Source organism: Procambarus clarkii, chromosome 22 (assembly GCF_040958095.1).
Source record: "Procambarus clarkii isolate CNS0578487 chromosome 22, FALCON_Pclarkii_2.0, whole genome shotgun sequence".
Lineage (NCBI taxonomy): Eukaryota > Metazoa > Arthropoda > Malacostraca > Decapoda > Cambaridae > Procambarus > Procambarus clarkii.
Genome location: NC_091171.1, coordinates 2538280 through 2555943, shown reverse-complemented (window position 1 = coordinate 2555943; position 17664 = coordinate 2538280). Strand labels below are relative to the sequence as shown.

The 17664-nt window shown below is 47.2% G+C and overlaps 1 protein-coding gene across 3 annotated transcripts in view; it reads left to right on the top strand.

The window, feature by feature from the left end:
• The window catches only part of Rab4 (RAS oncogene family member Rab4), a 210642-nt gene that overhangs the window by 116930 nt on the left and 76048 nt on the right, over positions 1-17664 (top strand). For all 3 annotated transcript variants that reach the window (XM_069329377.1, XM_069329378.1, XM_045740675.2), the window contains exon 5: positions 7351-7446. In XM_069329377.1, the coding sequence (XP_069185478.1) occupies positions 7351-7446 (96 nt within the window). The remainder of the gene's footprint in view (positions 1-7350; positions 7447-17664) is intronic.

The following is a 17664-nucleotide window of genomic DNA, read 5'->3' as shown; positions in this document are numbered from 1 at the left end:
GAGCCACTCGTTAATCGAGGTTCCACTGTACAGGAACTATCTGGCTTGGGATATTTTGTTGTTCCAACTGGGGTGATGGTCTTCAGCTATTTAGTGGATTTGTTACGGACTCACCATGCATGTATGGTACTTGGTCATCTGGAATTTAATTTTTGTATTATTTGTTAATTCATTGTGTCAGACAGGAAGCCAAAGTGTAATCATACACGCTAGCTTTATACTAAGGAAACCCCCCTTCCCCCACCCCACCCGAGGTTGAATTACTGACCCTGCCCAGGATGCAACCTCACAACAAGCTGACTAACTCCTGAGTACCTACTTACTGCTGCTAGGTGAACAGAGGCATTAGGTGAAAAAAATGTGCCCAGTCATTTCTGCCACACCCAGGATTCGAATCCAGAATATTTTATTGTGCGTCGAGAGCGAACCCGACTGTACTACTGGGACCCTTGCAACTCTTCTGCTGTCTTCTCCCAAGTATCAGCCTTCTACATCTTTTCTGATTCTAATTGTTTAGTTTTCATTAAAGCTTTTGTCTTCTCAGAGATGCCATTTATAAGTACAGCACTGAGGTGTTACTGAGGGGAGTCCTTCCCAGAAATTGAGCATTGAATATAATAAAACATCCTTTAACCCTTAAACTGCGCATGGCATATATATACGCCCTGAGTAACATGTCCCACGGTGCGCATGGCGTATATATACGCCATAGGGTGCCAGGCCCGATTCAAATGGCCCGCGGCTACACGGGGTTCACAGTAGCTTCCTCAGGGCTCTTGTAAACAGACGCCATTTAAAAAAAAATCATGGGCAATATTCTCAGGTGTGAGAGGCACAGTACTGTTGGAGCAACCAAGGCTGGCGCACGCAGCATGAGCGAACAGCATTGCTGTTCAGCTTGTGACCACAGCATCGCCGAAAAAGTCAAAATAAATATATAATTGTTATTATTTAGCGATGACAATATTACAGATGACCCATGACTGTGATATAAATAACCAGGGTTGTGATAATAGCAGGATTGTGATAATAGCATGATTGTTGTAATAATTAGCGCTGTGGGAGGAGTGATGCTGAGAGACGGAGGGAGATAGCATCATTTACTGACTGTGTGGCCACCTGTTATTGTTTGCGTTCACCATACCAGGTCAGTGGTTCTCTATGGTGAACACAAATGTAGATACAGTGCTTCCTCAGTCTAATGAACCCCGCTCTATCGAATTCCCGGAAGAGCCGAACGAATTGAATTCGGTACCAAATGTTCAGTGGAACATACAAATGTTCGATTAAGTGAGGAATGTTTGTCCAAGCGGTCACCGAGGCCGAGCGTTGGAGCTGGCTGTCATCAACTATGATTCGCCAGAGTGTAAACAGTTATACATGTACAGTATAGTATTTTATTATCCTTACCCATTGTTTCTAGGGAGAAATGGTGATAAAATGGAGTCAGGGGGGTAATGGTGAGAGAGTTGTTGTCAGGAGGCAAGTGGTGTCATTAGTTAGGGTTTTTTGTTAGGGGGCAGGTAGTGTAAGTTACGTATTCTCATGGGAGGCAGGTTGTCAGCCAGGCAGCTGACAACCAGCTGAAATGGTGATAAAATGGTGTCAGGAGGACATTGGTGAGAGTTGTTGTCAGGAGGCAAATGGTGTCAGTAGTTAGGGGTTTTTGTTAGGGGGCAGGTGTTGTCAGTGGTAGAAGTTGTCAAGGGAGGCTGGAGTAATACCGTACAGGTACAGTAGTGGTGTCAGTAAAGGCTGTAGAGGCAGGCACCACATGTGACTGGCGGCTCCTTGCTCCCTCTCCAGCCCCCCCCCCCCCCCCCCCCCCACCTGCACCTGACCACCAGAGACCAGCCACTACTCTCCTCTCTCGTCGTCAGATGCCAAGAGTCAATTTAATAATAATTATCGCATTATCTACACTGAGAATAGCCTTTTTATTAGAAAAATGTCATATTGGCGCAATAATAATGGTGAAAATTGTGACATTTTCAACAAATTTCCTTTTCACTGAATTTTTAATAAAATTGGGGTGTAGATAACAGTTGGCTTTGTGTGGCCGGCAGGTCGCTCCTTGAGCGGGAGGGGGGGGGAGGGGGGGGTTTGTTTCCTGGATCTCTCCCTCCCTCCCTCTAACAGCCTACGTACTGTATTGTAATACATTAGGTTTTATGTAATACAGTACTGTATTGTATAAAATGAATAAAACTTCAAAACAGACAATATTTTATTAATTATAACAACAAACAATATTATTTGAAACCAATTTGTAAGCCTATTTAGATTAAATTTTGAGTAGGCCAATAAAACAAGCACAGGTCGTGTAAACGTTAGGCCTTGGTGAGGTGGCTGGTACCATTTGTCTGCCCTCCTCCCAGTGTGAAAACGTGTTGCTCGCGCGTGAAGGATAATTTTGAACAATTTTTATCGTTTGAACTCTTATACTCTGTCAAAATGTCTCAGAGCAGCATTCGTGGTGTTCAAGATTTAAAACGAAAGAGAAAATATTTGTCAATTGATCAGAAAATTGATTTAATAGAGAAAGCAGAGCGTGGATACTCAGTCACCCGTCTCGCCCAAGAATTCAACATCGGTAAAGCTACAGTTTGTGATATAAAAAAGCAGAAGGATAATATTAGGAAATTCGTTGCTCAAAGTCAAACTCATGCAATAGGCAACAGGAAAACATTGAAGCCTGCTAAATATACGGATTTGGACTCTGCTGTATTCAAATGGTTTACACAGCATCGTGCGAAAGGAATTGCTGTTTCAGTTGATTCTATTAGAAATGCAGCTGAAAGACTTGCTGAAAAGTTAAACATTGACAATTTCAAGGCTAGCACTGGATGGGTATGTCGATTTAAAGAGAAGCATGGCATCATTAACAAGAAAATTTGTGGCGAAGCCTTAAGTGCAGATGTAGGAAGTGTTAATGCATTTAAATATAAACTTTCTCAGCACATGGTATCTAATAATCTAAGCTGGTTTCAAGTGTACAATGCAGATGAAACAGGCTTTAACTGGAAATGCCTTCAAAGAAACACTTTGGCCTCTAGGCTTGAGGAGAGTATTCCTGGTCGCAAGGTAAGCAAGGAAAGAATTTCAGCATTATTGTGCGGTAATGCAGATGGCAGTTACCGAACAAAGTGCGCAATTGTTGGGAAATCTGCCAACCCCAGAGCATTGAAAAACTGCATGAACAGATTACCTGTCGTTTACTACAACACCAAAAATGCCTGGTTCACACAGATTATTTTTGAAGACTGGTTCCAGAATCACTTTTGTAAAGAAGTAAGAAAGCATCAGATCAATGAGCGTGGCATTCGTCCTGCTGATGTAAAGGCAATGCTGTTGGTTGATAATGCCCCAGCTCACCCCATTGCTAAATTAACATCGCCTGATGGTAAAATAACATGTATGGCTTTACCACCAAATACTACATCTTTAATACAGCCCATGGATCAGGGGGTTATCTATGCTCTCAAACGGCTTTATAAGAGAGCTATGAATGTAGAAATAATGGAAGTTCTGCTCTCTCAGGAAGACGAGAGGCTTAATAAGGATACAAGAGCTAGTGGAACAGTAGAAAACTTCAAGAAATATTCAATTAAAGACGCTATTTACATCTGGGCCAAACAATGGAACGAGTTGAAGGTCACCACATTAAAGAACGCATGGAATAAAATTCTGAGTCCGGTACCTGGTGAGAATGAAGACGAAGATGACTATGATTTTGAGGGCTTTGATAATGCGATTTTTGAGACATTAAGAGATGCTGGCGAGGAAGATTTGCAACTTTCTGATGTGACTGAGTGGTTAGATAATGATGCTGATGATCCAGGTTATGGTGAATTAACTGATGATGAGATTATCCAGTGTGTTACTGGTAATGCTGATGAGGATGCGGAAGAGGAGGAAGATACCTGTAGCATGTTACCTATTCCATATGCTGCATCATTGCAAAACCTTAATCAGCTGCTTGATATGGTTGCTGTAACTGATGATGAAGACGTGGCAGATTATTATCTACACCTAAGGGGATTGAAAGATATTATAATGAAGAAGCTCATAATGAAGAAACAAACTAAGATTCAAAAGTTTTTGGTACAGCTTAACAGTAGGCCTACAGGACCAGCACCCAGCACTAGCATGGACTCACCTGAGGATGCCCAGGATACTGTACCAGCACCTAGCACTAGCATGGACTCACCTGAGGATGCCCAGGATACTGTACCAGCACCTAGCACTAGCAAGGACTCACCTGAGGATGCCCAGGATACTGTACCAGCACCTAGCACTAGCATGGACTCACCTGAGGATGCCCAGGATACTGTACCAGCACCTAGCACTAGCATGGACTCACCTGAGGATGCCCAGGATACTGTACCAGCACCTAGCACTAGCAAGGACTCACCTGAGGATGCCCAGGATACTGTACCAGCACCTAGCACTAGCATGGACTCACCTGAGGATGCCCAGGATACTGTACCAGCACCTAGCACTAGCAAGGACTCACCTGAGGATGCCCAGGATACTGTACCAGCACCTAGCACTAGCATGGACTCACCTGAGGATGCCCAGGATACTGTACCAGCACCTAGCACTAGCAAGGACTCACCTGAGGATGCCCAGGATACTGTACCAGCACCTAGCACTAGCATGGACTCACCTGAGGATGCCCAGGATACTGTACCAGCACCTAGCACTAGCAAGGACTCACCTGAGGATGCCCAGGATACTGGACCAGCACCTAGCACTAGCATGGACTCACCTGAGGATGCCCAGGATACTGTACCAGCACCTAGCACTAGCAAGGACTCACCTGAGGATGCCCAGGATACTGTACCAGCACCTAGCACTAGCATGGACTCACCTGAGGATGCCCAGGATACTGTACCAGCACCTAGCACTAGCATGGACTCACCTGAGGATGCCCAGGATACTGTACCAGCACCTAGCACTAGCATGGACTCACCTGAGGATGCCCAGGATACTGTACCAGCACCTAGCACTAGCATGGACTCACCTGAGGATGCCCAGGATACTGTACCAGCACCTAGCACTAGCATGGACTCACCTGAGGATGCCCAGGATACTGTACCAGCACCTAGCACTAGCATGGACTCACCTGAGGATGCCCAGGATACTGGACCAGCACCTAGCACTAGCATGGACTCACCTGAGGATGCCCAGGATACTGGACCAGCACCTAGCACCAGCAAGGACTTACCTGAGGATGCCCAGGCAACTGGACCAGCACCCAGCACTAGCCATAACTTACCTGGAAGTGCCAATTGAGCTGTACAACACAGTTCTAATGACATAAATGTACAAAGTGTAAAAAGTGTAGTTTAAGTGATACAGTACAGTATACGTTTACTTAAGTACTGTAGTGTGATTCTAGTGGTTTGTACTTTATGTACAGACTGTAGTGTATAATGTACATTTGTTAGAAAAGTTACTGTTCCTTAATGAATTTATATTCATATCATATCTGGCACTCTCAGGGTATTGAGGCTAAAAGTCTGCGCTACACAACTCAACTGTTAAGGTAAGTACAGTAAAACACAGAAACAATTTATTGCTAGATTTATAAACTAGATTTTAGATTTATAAAGATTACATAAATTAAGGTTAATTTTTTTTTTTTTTTTTTTTTGGGGGGGGGGGTCAGAGGGGTTTTTTTGGGGCCGGACGGATGGAACGAATTCCGCACTGGAACGAATCGGCCTCGCCCCATATAGTTCGTTCAAGTGAGGACACACTGTACTTATATATAATGTGTGTATTAGTGTAATAACAACAAAAGGATTATGCTGGGAGGAGCCATTTGGGTGACGGAGGTGACGTCGTCTGCACGATTTGTCTAGCTGTTTAGAGGGTGGCCACTATGCTCTTTGGGCGCACTACAAGCTTAGGTGTACAGTTACAGTGCATAAAACATGTAGATACTTATATATAATATGTGTATATAGGGTAATAACACTGCAAACAGTATTGTTGGGGGAGAAAGTTTAGTGCGTGTGACCTTGAATGAGTGAGGGAGCCGCCAGCCGCCATCTGTGTATAGCGACGACTCTTAGTGCCTGAACTAACTATATCAGCTTAGCTGTACAGTTGTGGTGAACAAAATATATACATACTTATATATAATGTCTGTATATAGTGTAATAACACCACAAATGGTATTGTTGGGGAAGAAAGTTTAGTGCATGTGTTGAGGGAGTGGAAGCGAGTGGCTGGCTGGTGTGTGGCGGTAACTCTTCGTTGCTTTTCGACTTTCAATACCAACTTAGTGGTTCGATATGGTGACCAAAACATGCAGATACTTATATATTACCTGTGTATAGAGTGTAATAGCAGCAAAACTATATGTTTATTGTTTTATAAACATAATAATTGAATCACTAATATGCACATCATACTTTTGAGTATAGCGATTATTCACCAATTTTATTATATAAATATATTACAATACACACTATTGAATAATATTACTGCAAAAAAACTAAGAAAAAATCAGTCGGAGACATTGAAACAATTAGGTAATAATATCTTTGTGGCAACTCCCACCTGTCGGCGCGGGTGACGCTGACCAGGTCTGACGACCGCTCTGTCAACGCCCACTTTTTGCCAGACTTCCTCGGTCAATTGCGCCCAAAATATGTCACCTACGATTTTTTTTTATTTTTCCCGTGCTCCGGGGACACAAATTAACATGTTTAGTAGACGAAAAAAAAATTTTGATTTTTTTTTTCTTGCGCACAGGGGTGTAAATGTCCCCAGGACCCCTGAGCAGTGTAAGGGTTAATGGTAGGATGTAGCTCACTGCGGCTGTCCTTTTTTCCCACCTTCCCCATAGAAATGTTTTGGGGGCTGTGTCCCAAGTGAGTAAGTTGCGACTCGGGACCCTGTGTTACCTGGATGGTCAGCTACATTAGAATTAGTGTTGTTCACCTATGGCAAACTAACATATTGGTTACTTTTCTGCTCGCCAAACACCTCCTCACCTCAGAGAGTGCCAGAGTCTCGTCCTGACTCCAGTAGGTCTGTGTGGGGCTCAGTGGCCTGATATGACCTGTAGGCTTGGCAGTACTATGGTGTAAGCACAGGGAAGCTACCAAGGGTCTTCCAGAAATGGGAATTTCATTACATATAATGCTAGATTTTTTATTATTGTATCTTTGTTTTAGTTTTTCTATTTGCTCTCGTGTTTCTTCTGGGCTGATGTCTCCCAACCCCTTGAGAGTTAGAAACTGAGGAAATAAAATGTTTAGTATTGTAGTTTAGAAAAGTATTTGTTGTGCAACTGTGGCATGTATTTAAGACTTTAATATATTCTACCCACAGAGTTAATGTTTATGGAAGCCAGTGCTTTAACGGGGGAAAATGTCGAAGAAGCTTTCTTGAAGTGTGCAAAGAGTATCCTCGCGAAGATAGAAACAGGTATGCAAATAGCTTTCTTTTCACTCATTTTTACTTTACATGTTGATTAGCATGTGGTTATTCTACTGTCTTTGTATTGTAATAGTCTGCAGCCTTAAGAGCTCCTCCTTCACATATAGTTTTGTTGAGGTGCATATATCAGACACCATTTTTAGTAGATAGGTTATTTTGTGAGCATAGTCGACGGGGGAGCCAGCAGCACCTGGGATAGTCTCTCTCTTTCCCTATCCCTCCCATTCCATCCACTCTTGTTTTCCCCTCTCCTCACATCCCCCTCTTTTCCCATCTTTCCTTCGCCGCTCCCTTTTACCGGATAAACGGGAATTTGCCTAGATGACAGAGAATGACATCTGGAGACCTATGCTTACCAGAATGCCGAGAGCCTTCAACCAGTGAAGCCTCAGAAGCTGGCAGTCAAAACTGACCTTGCCAAGCTCATATACAGAAATTTTAGTGTAGTGCTGTCTTAAGTTAATGCTTAAGTTGTCCGGACAAATTCTTTTTAGTGTCTCTGTGGTTCCTTTGGTTACTCAGTTACCACCTGTAATTATATAAGTGTACACACAGAGATCACACTAACATGATGCATCAAATGAACAAATCCACAAGGGCCGTGACGAGGATTCGAACCTGCGTCCGGGAGCATCCCAGACACTGCCTTAATCGACTGAGCTACGACAGGGTTAAAAGGGTTGAAACCAAAGTTCTACTGAACTTACTGGATCCCGTAGCCTCTCCGAGGCACAAACCAGGCTTTTACACAACCCCCCTGCACCCGAGCTATGTCAATAGGCCGTTCTCCCTCTTCGCCCTTACATCATCACACACACACACAGATCACACTAACGTGATGCATCAAATGAACAAATCCACAAGGGCCGTGATGAGGATTCGAACCTGTGTCCGGGAGCATCCCAGACACTGCCTTAATCGACTTAATCGGGGAAGGGGGAGCCCCCAGACCCTCCACGCTGGCTACCCACACCTCAGTTCTTGAGGCTGATGCTATAGGCAATGGTCGTGTGCTCTGGCTCCGGTGTCGCTACTGCACTGTGCTTTGCGTGTAGTGTTTGTTTTGTGGGTGCGAGAGCCAGGAGTTATCTTCAGTACTCGGGCTACATGCGCCTAGGGCTGCCTTCCCTAGGTGCCCTGTAAGTACTGCCCTTGGGGCTTGGGGCCACCTTCCACAGGCTCCTCGGGGTCTGCCTCTGCTGGTCCGTTTTACCTTTTGGTTTTTCGGCCGCCTGTTGGGCTCTTGGGTGTTCTGTTCTCCCTTGTTACCGGCAGGTAAGAGGCAGTTTGCACTGGTAGGGGCGCAGGGTGCTGCTCAGCTTGTAATTCCCAACATCGCGGCCGGCTCTGTTCTTTGGGGTTCGCTGTCCTCTTGCAGGGTTTTGTTTTTCTTTTTGTTTTGCCTGGTGGGGGGTTCTTTCATTTTATTCAGTTTGTTTTTGCCCTTCCACTGTTCTCCTCAGTGGCGCCCCCTGCTAGGTCCCCGTGAGTGTACACGTCCCTGGGGTTCAGCTATAGAAGTTCGCATGGTAGTTTTGGGCGCCGGTTTGCAGCACCCTGCCTGGGACTACATGAGCGCGAGTCCTCTTAAAGTAAACGCTCAGGACCCTGAGAATCCCCTAGGGGGGCGCGTGGGTCCGATGGATGTGACCCCGGAGTCCCCACTCGCTGTGTGCAAGTTTGAGGGTTGCTCGGTCCCCTTGTCTCAGGGTGACCCTCATTGTTTTTGCCTCTGCCACGCTGCCTGTTGGGTCGGTGATACTTTCGACCCTGAGTCCTGTGAGTGTTGCTGCTTGCTTGTGACTCAATTTACCCAATCCTCTGACAATTCTCTTCGGGTACAGGTGGCGCGTGCGTTGCAGTCTAGGTTTCGTCTGTTGCAACGCGCTCGGTTGGTTGCTCACCCGGATGCCCCGGGGCTGCCTCGCTTTGCTTTTTGAGACCCGGACTTGGGGGTGGGGGTCGCTTCGATCCTGGTTCAGTCCGCACCTCCTTGTCCTTCCCCTTCTGTTCGTTCTGGTCCCCCCCCTCCCTTCCCGCTGTTATTTGCGTACCGCAGCCTCTATGTATGGGGCTCGCTTTGAGTTGATCCGGTTCCGTTCTTCCCTGTTCGCAGATGATGGTGTCTCGGGTTGTCCGCCGTGTTATTGCGGCTAGCCTGCCTGTGTTCTTTCCCATGCCCGTGACGTTCGTGGCTTCACTGCTCTTGCTGCCTTCTGGGCGGCGTGTCCTTGCTGTCATTTGGGCACGGATCTTTTGGTGTTTGTACAGTGGCCTTGCTGCTCGTTGTCTCGTATTGTTCCCGGGCCCTTTCGGGGCTGTGTCGCCTTCGGTTGGCGTTTGCTGCTGGTTGTCTCACTTCCGTCGAGGGGTGAGTGGTGTCTACCTCCTGGTTCCGTCCCTTTGACCTTCCTCTGTGGGTAGTTAGCTCCGAGAAGGTTACCTTGTTACCGTCTGTAGGTTCGGGGCGGGGTTTTGATGGTGTTGAGACTCAGGCAGTCTCGGGGAATTCCCCTTCCGGGGTAGTGATGGGGGCATTTGAGCCTGTTCCTCTTGCCGTGTTGTAAGAGTCTGCCAGTGGGCTCCCTTCCTTAGTGTTTTCACGGCTGCCCCGGTTTTCTGGTACGGCCGGGGCTTTGGGGGAATGGGCTCGGCCCCAGGGCCTGTCGTGTAGGTTCCCGGGGGCTGGGGAGGGGCTGACTTGGGGGGCCTTGGCCCCGTTGGACCCCGTGGGTGTTTTTTTATCCCCCTCTAGGCGGGGCTTGTGGTTACGCGGGTTGGGTTTTTCCTCCCCACTCGCCGTACGTGCTTTTGGGCGTCGGCCCCTCCACGGGCTCGGTTCCTTGGCCTTTGAGTCGGTTGGTTCCGTCCTGTAGGTGGATGTTTCCTCCCACCCTTTTTTGGAACGGTGTTTTCGTCATGTTTCCCCGTTCTCGGGGTTCTACGTGACTTCTGGTCTCGGGTGCGCCTGTGCCTTTGTGTGCCTTCGGGACTAGTGTTGGCTTCTGTGTTCTCGAGGGTTTGGGAAGGTTTTTCGCTACTGTACTTCCTGCATTATTGGAACATCTGTCGGCTCGTCCTTGTCGCCGTTTTGGGCTACTTGTGGCCCGGTTGGGCTACTTGTGGCCCAGTTGGGCTACTTGTGGGACGGTTGGGCTACTTGTAACCCTGTTGGGCTACTTGTAGCCCTGTTGGGCTACTTGTAGCCCTGTTGGGCTACTTGTAGCCCTGTTGAGCTACTTGTAGCCCTGTTGGGCTACTTGTAACCCTGTTGGGCTACTTGTAGCCCTGTTGGGCTACTTGTAGCCCTGTTGGGATACTTGTTGCTTTGTTGGGCTGCTTGAGGCCCGGTTGGGTTCCTTTTTGGGCTCTGTCTTTGCTTCGTTGGCCGGTTTTATTGTTCCTGCTTCCTCTTTTGGCTACTTTTCTAGTGCAGTAGTCCTGGTTGGCACCTTCCCGCAGAGAGGGTTGTGCGGTTCGGCCAGCGTGTCATGCGCATGCGCTGTGGAGTTTGTTTTGGTCTGGGCAGTGTTTCAGTGCTGGTGTTTTGCGCCCTTTTTGCTACAGTGCTTCGCCTCTCGCTCTTCTCCCTGGCTGCGGTATGTGCCCCTTCGCTCCGGGGGTGTCCTGGTTCTCAGTTGTGGGGAGGACGCCACGGTTTTCCCTGTCATGGATGTGGGCCGCCTCTTTCGCCTCTACCGGCTCTGGCGTCTTCACCTGGCAGTGCTCCCAGGTTCTTCTGGGCACAGTTGAGTCGTGTCAAATTCGTGCCACCGTTCGCCAGGTGAGTTTCTGCGGTCTGGCGTCTTTTGGCAGGGCGCTGGATGCAGTGTTGTTTGTATACCTGTCTTTAATTAGGTATATTTTTGTAGGACTGAGACCGTTCGCACACCAGTGACTGTCCCTTTTTCAACCTTTCCTGTTCCCCTCATGTGCATGTCCAACCCATGCTAGAGTCATTCAGGGGACCCACCTCTTTCATGTTGTGGGGGGAGGGGGGTTGTGGGATTGGTTCTGTACTCACCTGGTAAGGCTCCTGGCTGTGCTTGCAGGGTTTGAGCTCTGGCTCTTGGGTCCCGCCTATCTGGTAGAACTTGCGGGATAGTACCAGTGGAGGGCAGTGGTGCTATAGGCACAATTGGGGAACACTGTATTACCATCAGAGGTCTGCGGTTGTTACATGACCTACTTGCGAGCATAAGCCTTCTTGCTGGTTCGTCCGTGGACTTCCGGGGCACACTAGCCTGTTTTCGAATAGAAGTTCCGGCCCATCCCGGTTGTGGGGGTATGTGGGCCTGCGGGCCGCTCCAAGCAGCTGCCTGGTGGGCCACCCTCTGGCCGGTCTAGCCTGGCCTTGGGCCGGGCTTGGGGTGTAAATGTAGTAGTACCCCACCCAGTACCCCATCCAGCAGGTATCGAGCGGGGTTTCACCGCCATCGGTCGCCTGGTGTGCAGGAGTCTTGCGGAGTCTCGCGTCGGGCCCATAGTTCTGAACTCCTGGCGGGCTTGCTTGCTTTGGGGAGTTTTTCTGTTCGGCAGACGTTCCATCTCCTTGTGCCGCCTGGGTTTCGGTGGTCGCGCCCGAGATCTTCCCGCGGCTCCGCCTTTTCCTGGGCTCGGAGGGGCCTTGTCGAGGCTGCTTATGTTCTGCCTCGCGATCTCGCCCCCGGTTGGTGGTCGGGTGGCTTCGTGGTAGGTGTCCCACCAGCGTGCTTCTCTTGGTGGCAGTATGGGGTATTTTGGCGGTCCTTCCTTTTCCTGTCCCTTCTTAGGTGGTTACTCTTGTTAGCTTGGTTTACTCTCGGCTTGGTTTTCTGGTGGGGGTTGGGGGCCGTCGTCTTGCCACATACTGTCGCCTCTTTTCGTGTGGTGCTGGTGGAGCCGCTTCGGCTTGCTTTCGGTCTTGGTATTGCTTCTGCACCGTTAGTAAGCTGTCTCGTGCGTCGTTTATCCTCCGGCCTGTTCGTGTGCCGCTTGCACCATCCTGGTCTCTGGTCAGCGTGCTCTGTCTTCTCCTCGGTTGGTAGTGCCCCTTCGGTTCCGGTGTGTTTTTTCGTCGGCTCTTTCCTTTTGGCATTTGCCTCGGGGGGGGTCGGGTCGCTGAGTTTTCTTGCTCCTTCGGTTTTAGCGTTTTAGTTGTTCGGTGGCAGCAGTCTCCATCTTTTCTGGAGTGAGGTGGGGCTGCTGTGTTCTGGAGGGGTCCAGGGTTTGTTGGTGCTTTGTTGGTCAGGCCGGGGGTGTGTCGTGTTTTGTATTCAGTGGCCCTCCGCTGTTGTTTGTGTGCCACGGCGTTTGGGTCCGGAGTGCGTTTTGCGTTGATCCGGTTCTGTTCTTCCCGGTTCGCGGGTGATGGTGTCCCAGGTGGTCAGCCGTGTTCTTGCGGCTAAGTCGCCTGTGTTCTTCCCTCATGCCCGTGGCATTCATGGCTTCGCTGCTCTCGCTGCCATCTGGGCGACGTGTCCTTGCGGTCTTTCGGGCATGGATTTTTGGTGTTCGTACGGGGGCCTTGCTGCTCTTTGTTCTCGTGTTGTTCCCGGGACTTTTCGGGGCTGTGGCGCCTTGGGTTGGCGTTTGCTGCTGGTTGTCTCGCTTCCATGGGGAGTGCATGGTGTCCGCCTCCTGGTTCCGTCCCTTTGACCTTCCTCTGTGGGTAGTTAGCTCCGGGGAGCCGACGGGGCTCCCCCCAGAAAACCAGCGTTGAATGTAATGAAACGCCATTTTCTGGGTGAGACCTGGAGGCTCCCCGGCAACCCTCCCTCCGGTCGGCGGTTTTTCGCGTGTTTTGACATCCAGCCTCAGAACTGATGGGTGGATAGCCAGCGTGGGAGGTCTGGGGCTCCCCCTTCCCCCTCCCGGGGAGGGGGGAGCTGCGTAGACAGCGGTGCGGTGACGTATGATGTCATACTAGTTTGCTTGTTTTCTGTTGAGGAGTTCTATCCACTAGTTCGGCTTTAGGTAGCAATTTTCACCAGAATAGGGGTTTGTTTTGGAATGCTTACCTTTCTGGATGCTTGACCCAGTCGATGGCAGACATAGAATGCTTCCAACCACACGGGGGTTTCTATAGGCCATTGCTCCCCTTGCCTCTCTGAGGAGGCCAGGTTCTGGCCGTGGTCCCTGGTAGGCCCTAGAACTCCATACACATGACTGATGCCAAAGTCTGACATTAGCATATCAGCCTGGTAAAGCTCCAGGGAGCCTCTGGGTCTCGTCCAGAAAATGGCGTTTCATTACAGTCAAACGCTGGTTTTTTTGCCAGACTTCCAACGCCCTATAGCGGGCAATATATGCACTTATGATTTTGATTATTATTTTCCCTTTGATCAGTGAACACAAATTACAACAGGTTAGGAAGAAAAAATAATTTTTTTTTGGAATGCGCCCTGTGGGTGTCAAATGGTATATAATCAATGCGCCATTTAAGGGTTAACCCTTACACTGCTCAGGGGTTACATATGGACATTTACACCCCTGTGCGCAAGAAAAAAATTCAAAAACATTTGTCGTCGTCTAAATGTTAATTTGTGTACCCTGAAGCACGGAAAATACAAAAAAATCGTAGTGACATATTCTGGGCGCAATTGACCGAGGAAGTTCTGCAAAAGTGGGCGTTGACAGAGCGGTCGTCAGACCCGGTCAGCGTCACCCGCGTTGACAGATGGGAGTTGCCACAAAGATATTATTACCTAATTGTTTCAATGTCTCCGATTGATTTTTTCTTAGTTTTTTTTGCAGTAATATTATTCAATAGTGTGTATTGTAATATATTTATATAATAAAAGTGGTTAATAATCGCTATACTCAAAAGTATGATGTGCATATTAGTGATTCAATTATTATGTTTATAAAACAATAAACAAATAGTTTTGCTGCTATTACACTCTATACACAGGTTATATATAAGTATTGGCATGTTTTGGTCACCATACCGAACCACTAAGTTGGTATTGAGAGTCGAAAAGCAACGAGGAGTTACCGCCACACACCAGCCAGCCACTCGCTGCCACTCCCTCAACACACGCACTAAACTTTCTCCCCCAACAATACCAGTTGTGGTGTTATTACACTATATACAGACGTTATATATAAGTATGTGTATATTTTGTTCACCACAACTGTACAGCTAAGCTGATATAGTTAGTTCAGGCACTAAGAGTCGTCGCTATACACAGATGGCGGCTGGCGGCTCCCTCACTCTTTCAAAGTCACACGCACTAAACTTTCTCCCCCAACAATACCTTTTGCAGTGTTATTACCCTATATACACATATTATATATAAATATCTACATGTTTTATGCACCGTAACTGTACACCTAAGCTTGTAGAGCGCCCAAAGAGCATAGTGGGCACCCTCTAAACAGCTAGAGAAATCGTGCAGACGACGTCACCTCCGTCACCCATATGGCTCCTCCCAGCATAATCCTTTTGCTGTTATTACACTAATACACACATTATATATAAGTATCTACATTTGTGTTCACCATAGAGAACCACTGACCTGGTATGGTGAACGCAAACAATAACAGGTGGCCACACAGTCAGTAAACGATGCTGTCTCCCTCCGTCTCTCAGCATCACTCCTCACACAGCACTAATTATTACAACAATCCTGCTATTATCACAACCCTGGTTATTTATATCACAGTCATTGGTCATCTGTAATATTGTCATCGCTAAATAATAACAATTATATATTTATTTCGACATTTTTCGGCGATGCTGTGGTCACAAGCTGAACATCAATGCTGTTCGCTCATGCTGCGTGCGCCGGCCTTGGTTGCTCCAACAGTACTGTGCCTCTCACACCTGAGAATATTGCCCACGATTTTTTTTTAAAATGGCATCTGTTTACAAGAGCCCTGAGGAAGCTACTGTGAACCCCGTGTAGCCGCGGGCCATTTGAATCAGGCCTGGCACCCTATGGCGTATATATACGCCATGCGCACCATGGGACATGTTACTCAGGGCGTATATATACGCCATGCGCAGTTTAAGGGTTAAAGCACTACAAATGTTAAAATGGTGTTTCCAGAACTCATTGAGGGTGAGTTTTGTGGCTTCAGTCAGTTCAAAACATTTCCGGAAAAGTGCCCTTTCATAAAGTTTCTTAAAATTCGCTATGATTTTCTGGTCCATAGGCTGAATTAGAGGAGTGGTGTTAGGAGGAAGGAACTTTACTGTGAAAAATTTACTGTATCTGTGCAACAATTCAACTTCCCAGCCTGGAGGATGAGCAGGAGCATTGTCGAGGAGAAGCAGGTCTTGAGTGGCAAATGTTTTTTCTGCAGATATTTTTATATGGCAGGGCACACCACTTCATTCACCCATTCCGAAAAAAATCCTAGTCACCCATTCCTTATTATTAGCCGTCCACATCACACATATTTGGTTTTTCTGCACTTTATACTGTTTGAAAACCCTTGGATTTTCAGAATGATACACAAGCAAGGGTTTAATTTTCAAATCACCACTCGCATATGAACACAGCACAAGCGTAAACCTATCTTTCATTGGCTTGTGTCTGGGCAATGATTTTTGTCCTTGGTAATGTATATTCTCTTAGGCAATCTTTTCCAGAACAGTCCTGTTTCATCACAATTAAACACTTGTTGCGGTAGGTATCCCTCAGCCTCTACAAACTCTTTAAATTCTTCAATAAATCTTTCAGCCGCTGGTTTGTCTGAGCTGGCAGCCTCCCCATACCTCACAACACTATGGATATCACTTCTTTTTCTAAATTTCTCAAACCATCCCCTTCTTGCCTTAACTCTTAAATTGCGCATCGCATCATATGATGCTTTGACCGACTTGCAGAAAATTGTGCATCTCATCATATGATGCTTTGGAGTACTACGCAAGATTTAAACGACCCGCGGATACACGGGGTTCGCCACACCTTCATCAGGGCTCTTGTAAATAGACGCCATTTTTTTTTAAAATCGTGGGCCAAATTCCCGGGTGTTAGGGGCCTCAGTATTGAGTCAGCTACCAAGCCTAACGCTCGCAGCATGAGCTCACAGCACTGCTGTTCAGCTTGTGACCACAGCATCGACTAAAAATGCTATAATATACTTGTTCATGCTATTATGTAGCGATGATAATATTACAGAAGACCCCTGACTGTGATAAAACTGACCACGGTTCTGATAATAGCAGGATTGTGGTGATATTTAGCGCTGTGCTCCATGTTGGGAAGAGTAATGCTGTGGGAGGGGAGGGGTAGTGGCATTGTCTTCTGACTGTGTGTGGCCACCTTTTATTGACTGCACTCACCATACCAGCTTAGTGGTTCGCTATGGTGAACACAAATGTAGATACTTATATATAACGTGTGAATAGACGGTATAAACAGCAAGAGGAGTAGGTTGGGAGCCGCCATTTTGGTGAGGGTGGTGGCGTCGTCTGCACGACTTATCATGTTGTTTACCGGTGACCACGATGGTCTTTGGGCACCATACCAGTTTACTTGTACAAGTATGGTGAATAAAACAGGTAGATTTTTATATATAATGTGTGTATATAGCGTAATAACACCACAAACAGTATTGTTGTAGGAGAAATATTAGTGCGTCTGGCCTTGAGGGCGGCAGCCATCAGCTGACTGTGTGAGTAGCTACGTCTTTGTGCCTTTATTCACCATACAAGCTTAGATGTACAGTTATAGTGAGCAAAACATGTAAATACTTATATATAAAGTCTGTTATAAAAGCAAAAACAGTATGGTGGGAGGAGAATGGTGGCAAGTCAGGTGAGGTGAGGGAGGGAGGGAGGGAGTGGCAGCCAATGGCGGGCTGCCACTGCCACTGCCACTCAGCATACCAACTTAGTGGTTCGTTATGGTGAACACGAATGTAGATACTTATATATAACGTCTGTATATTGTGAATAAAAGCAAAAACAGTATTGTGGGAGGAGAATGTGAGTGAGTCAGGTGACTTGAGGGAGGGAGGGAGGGAGGAAGTAGCAGCCAGTGGCAGGCTGCTACTGGCACTGCCACTCAGCATGCCAACTTAGTGGTTCGTTATGGTGAACGAAACATGCAAATACTTATATATAACCAGTGTATATAGTGTAATAACCGACAAAGTATTTGTTCACTGTTTGATGAACATAATTGAATCAACAATATGAACACCATATTTTTTAGTACAGCGATGATTCACTCATTTTATTATAAAAATTTATCACACTACACAATATTGAAT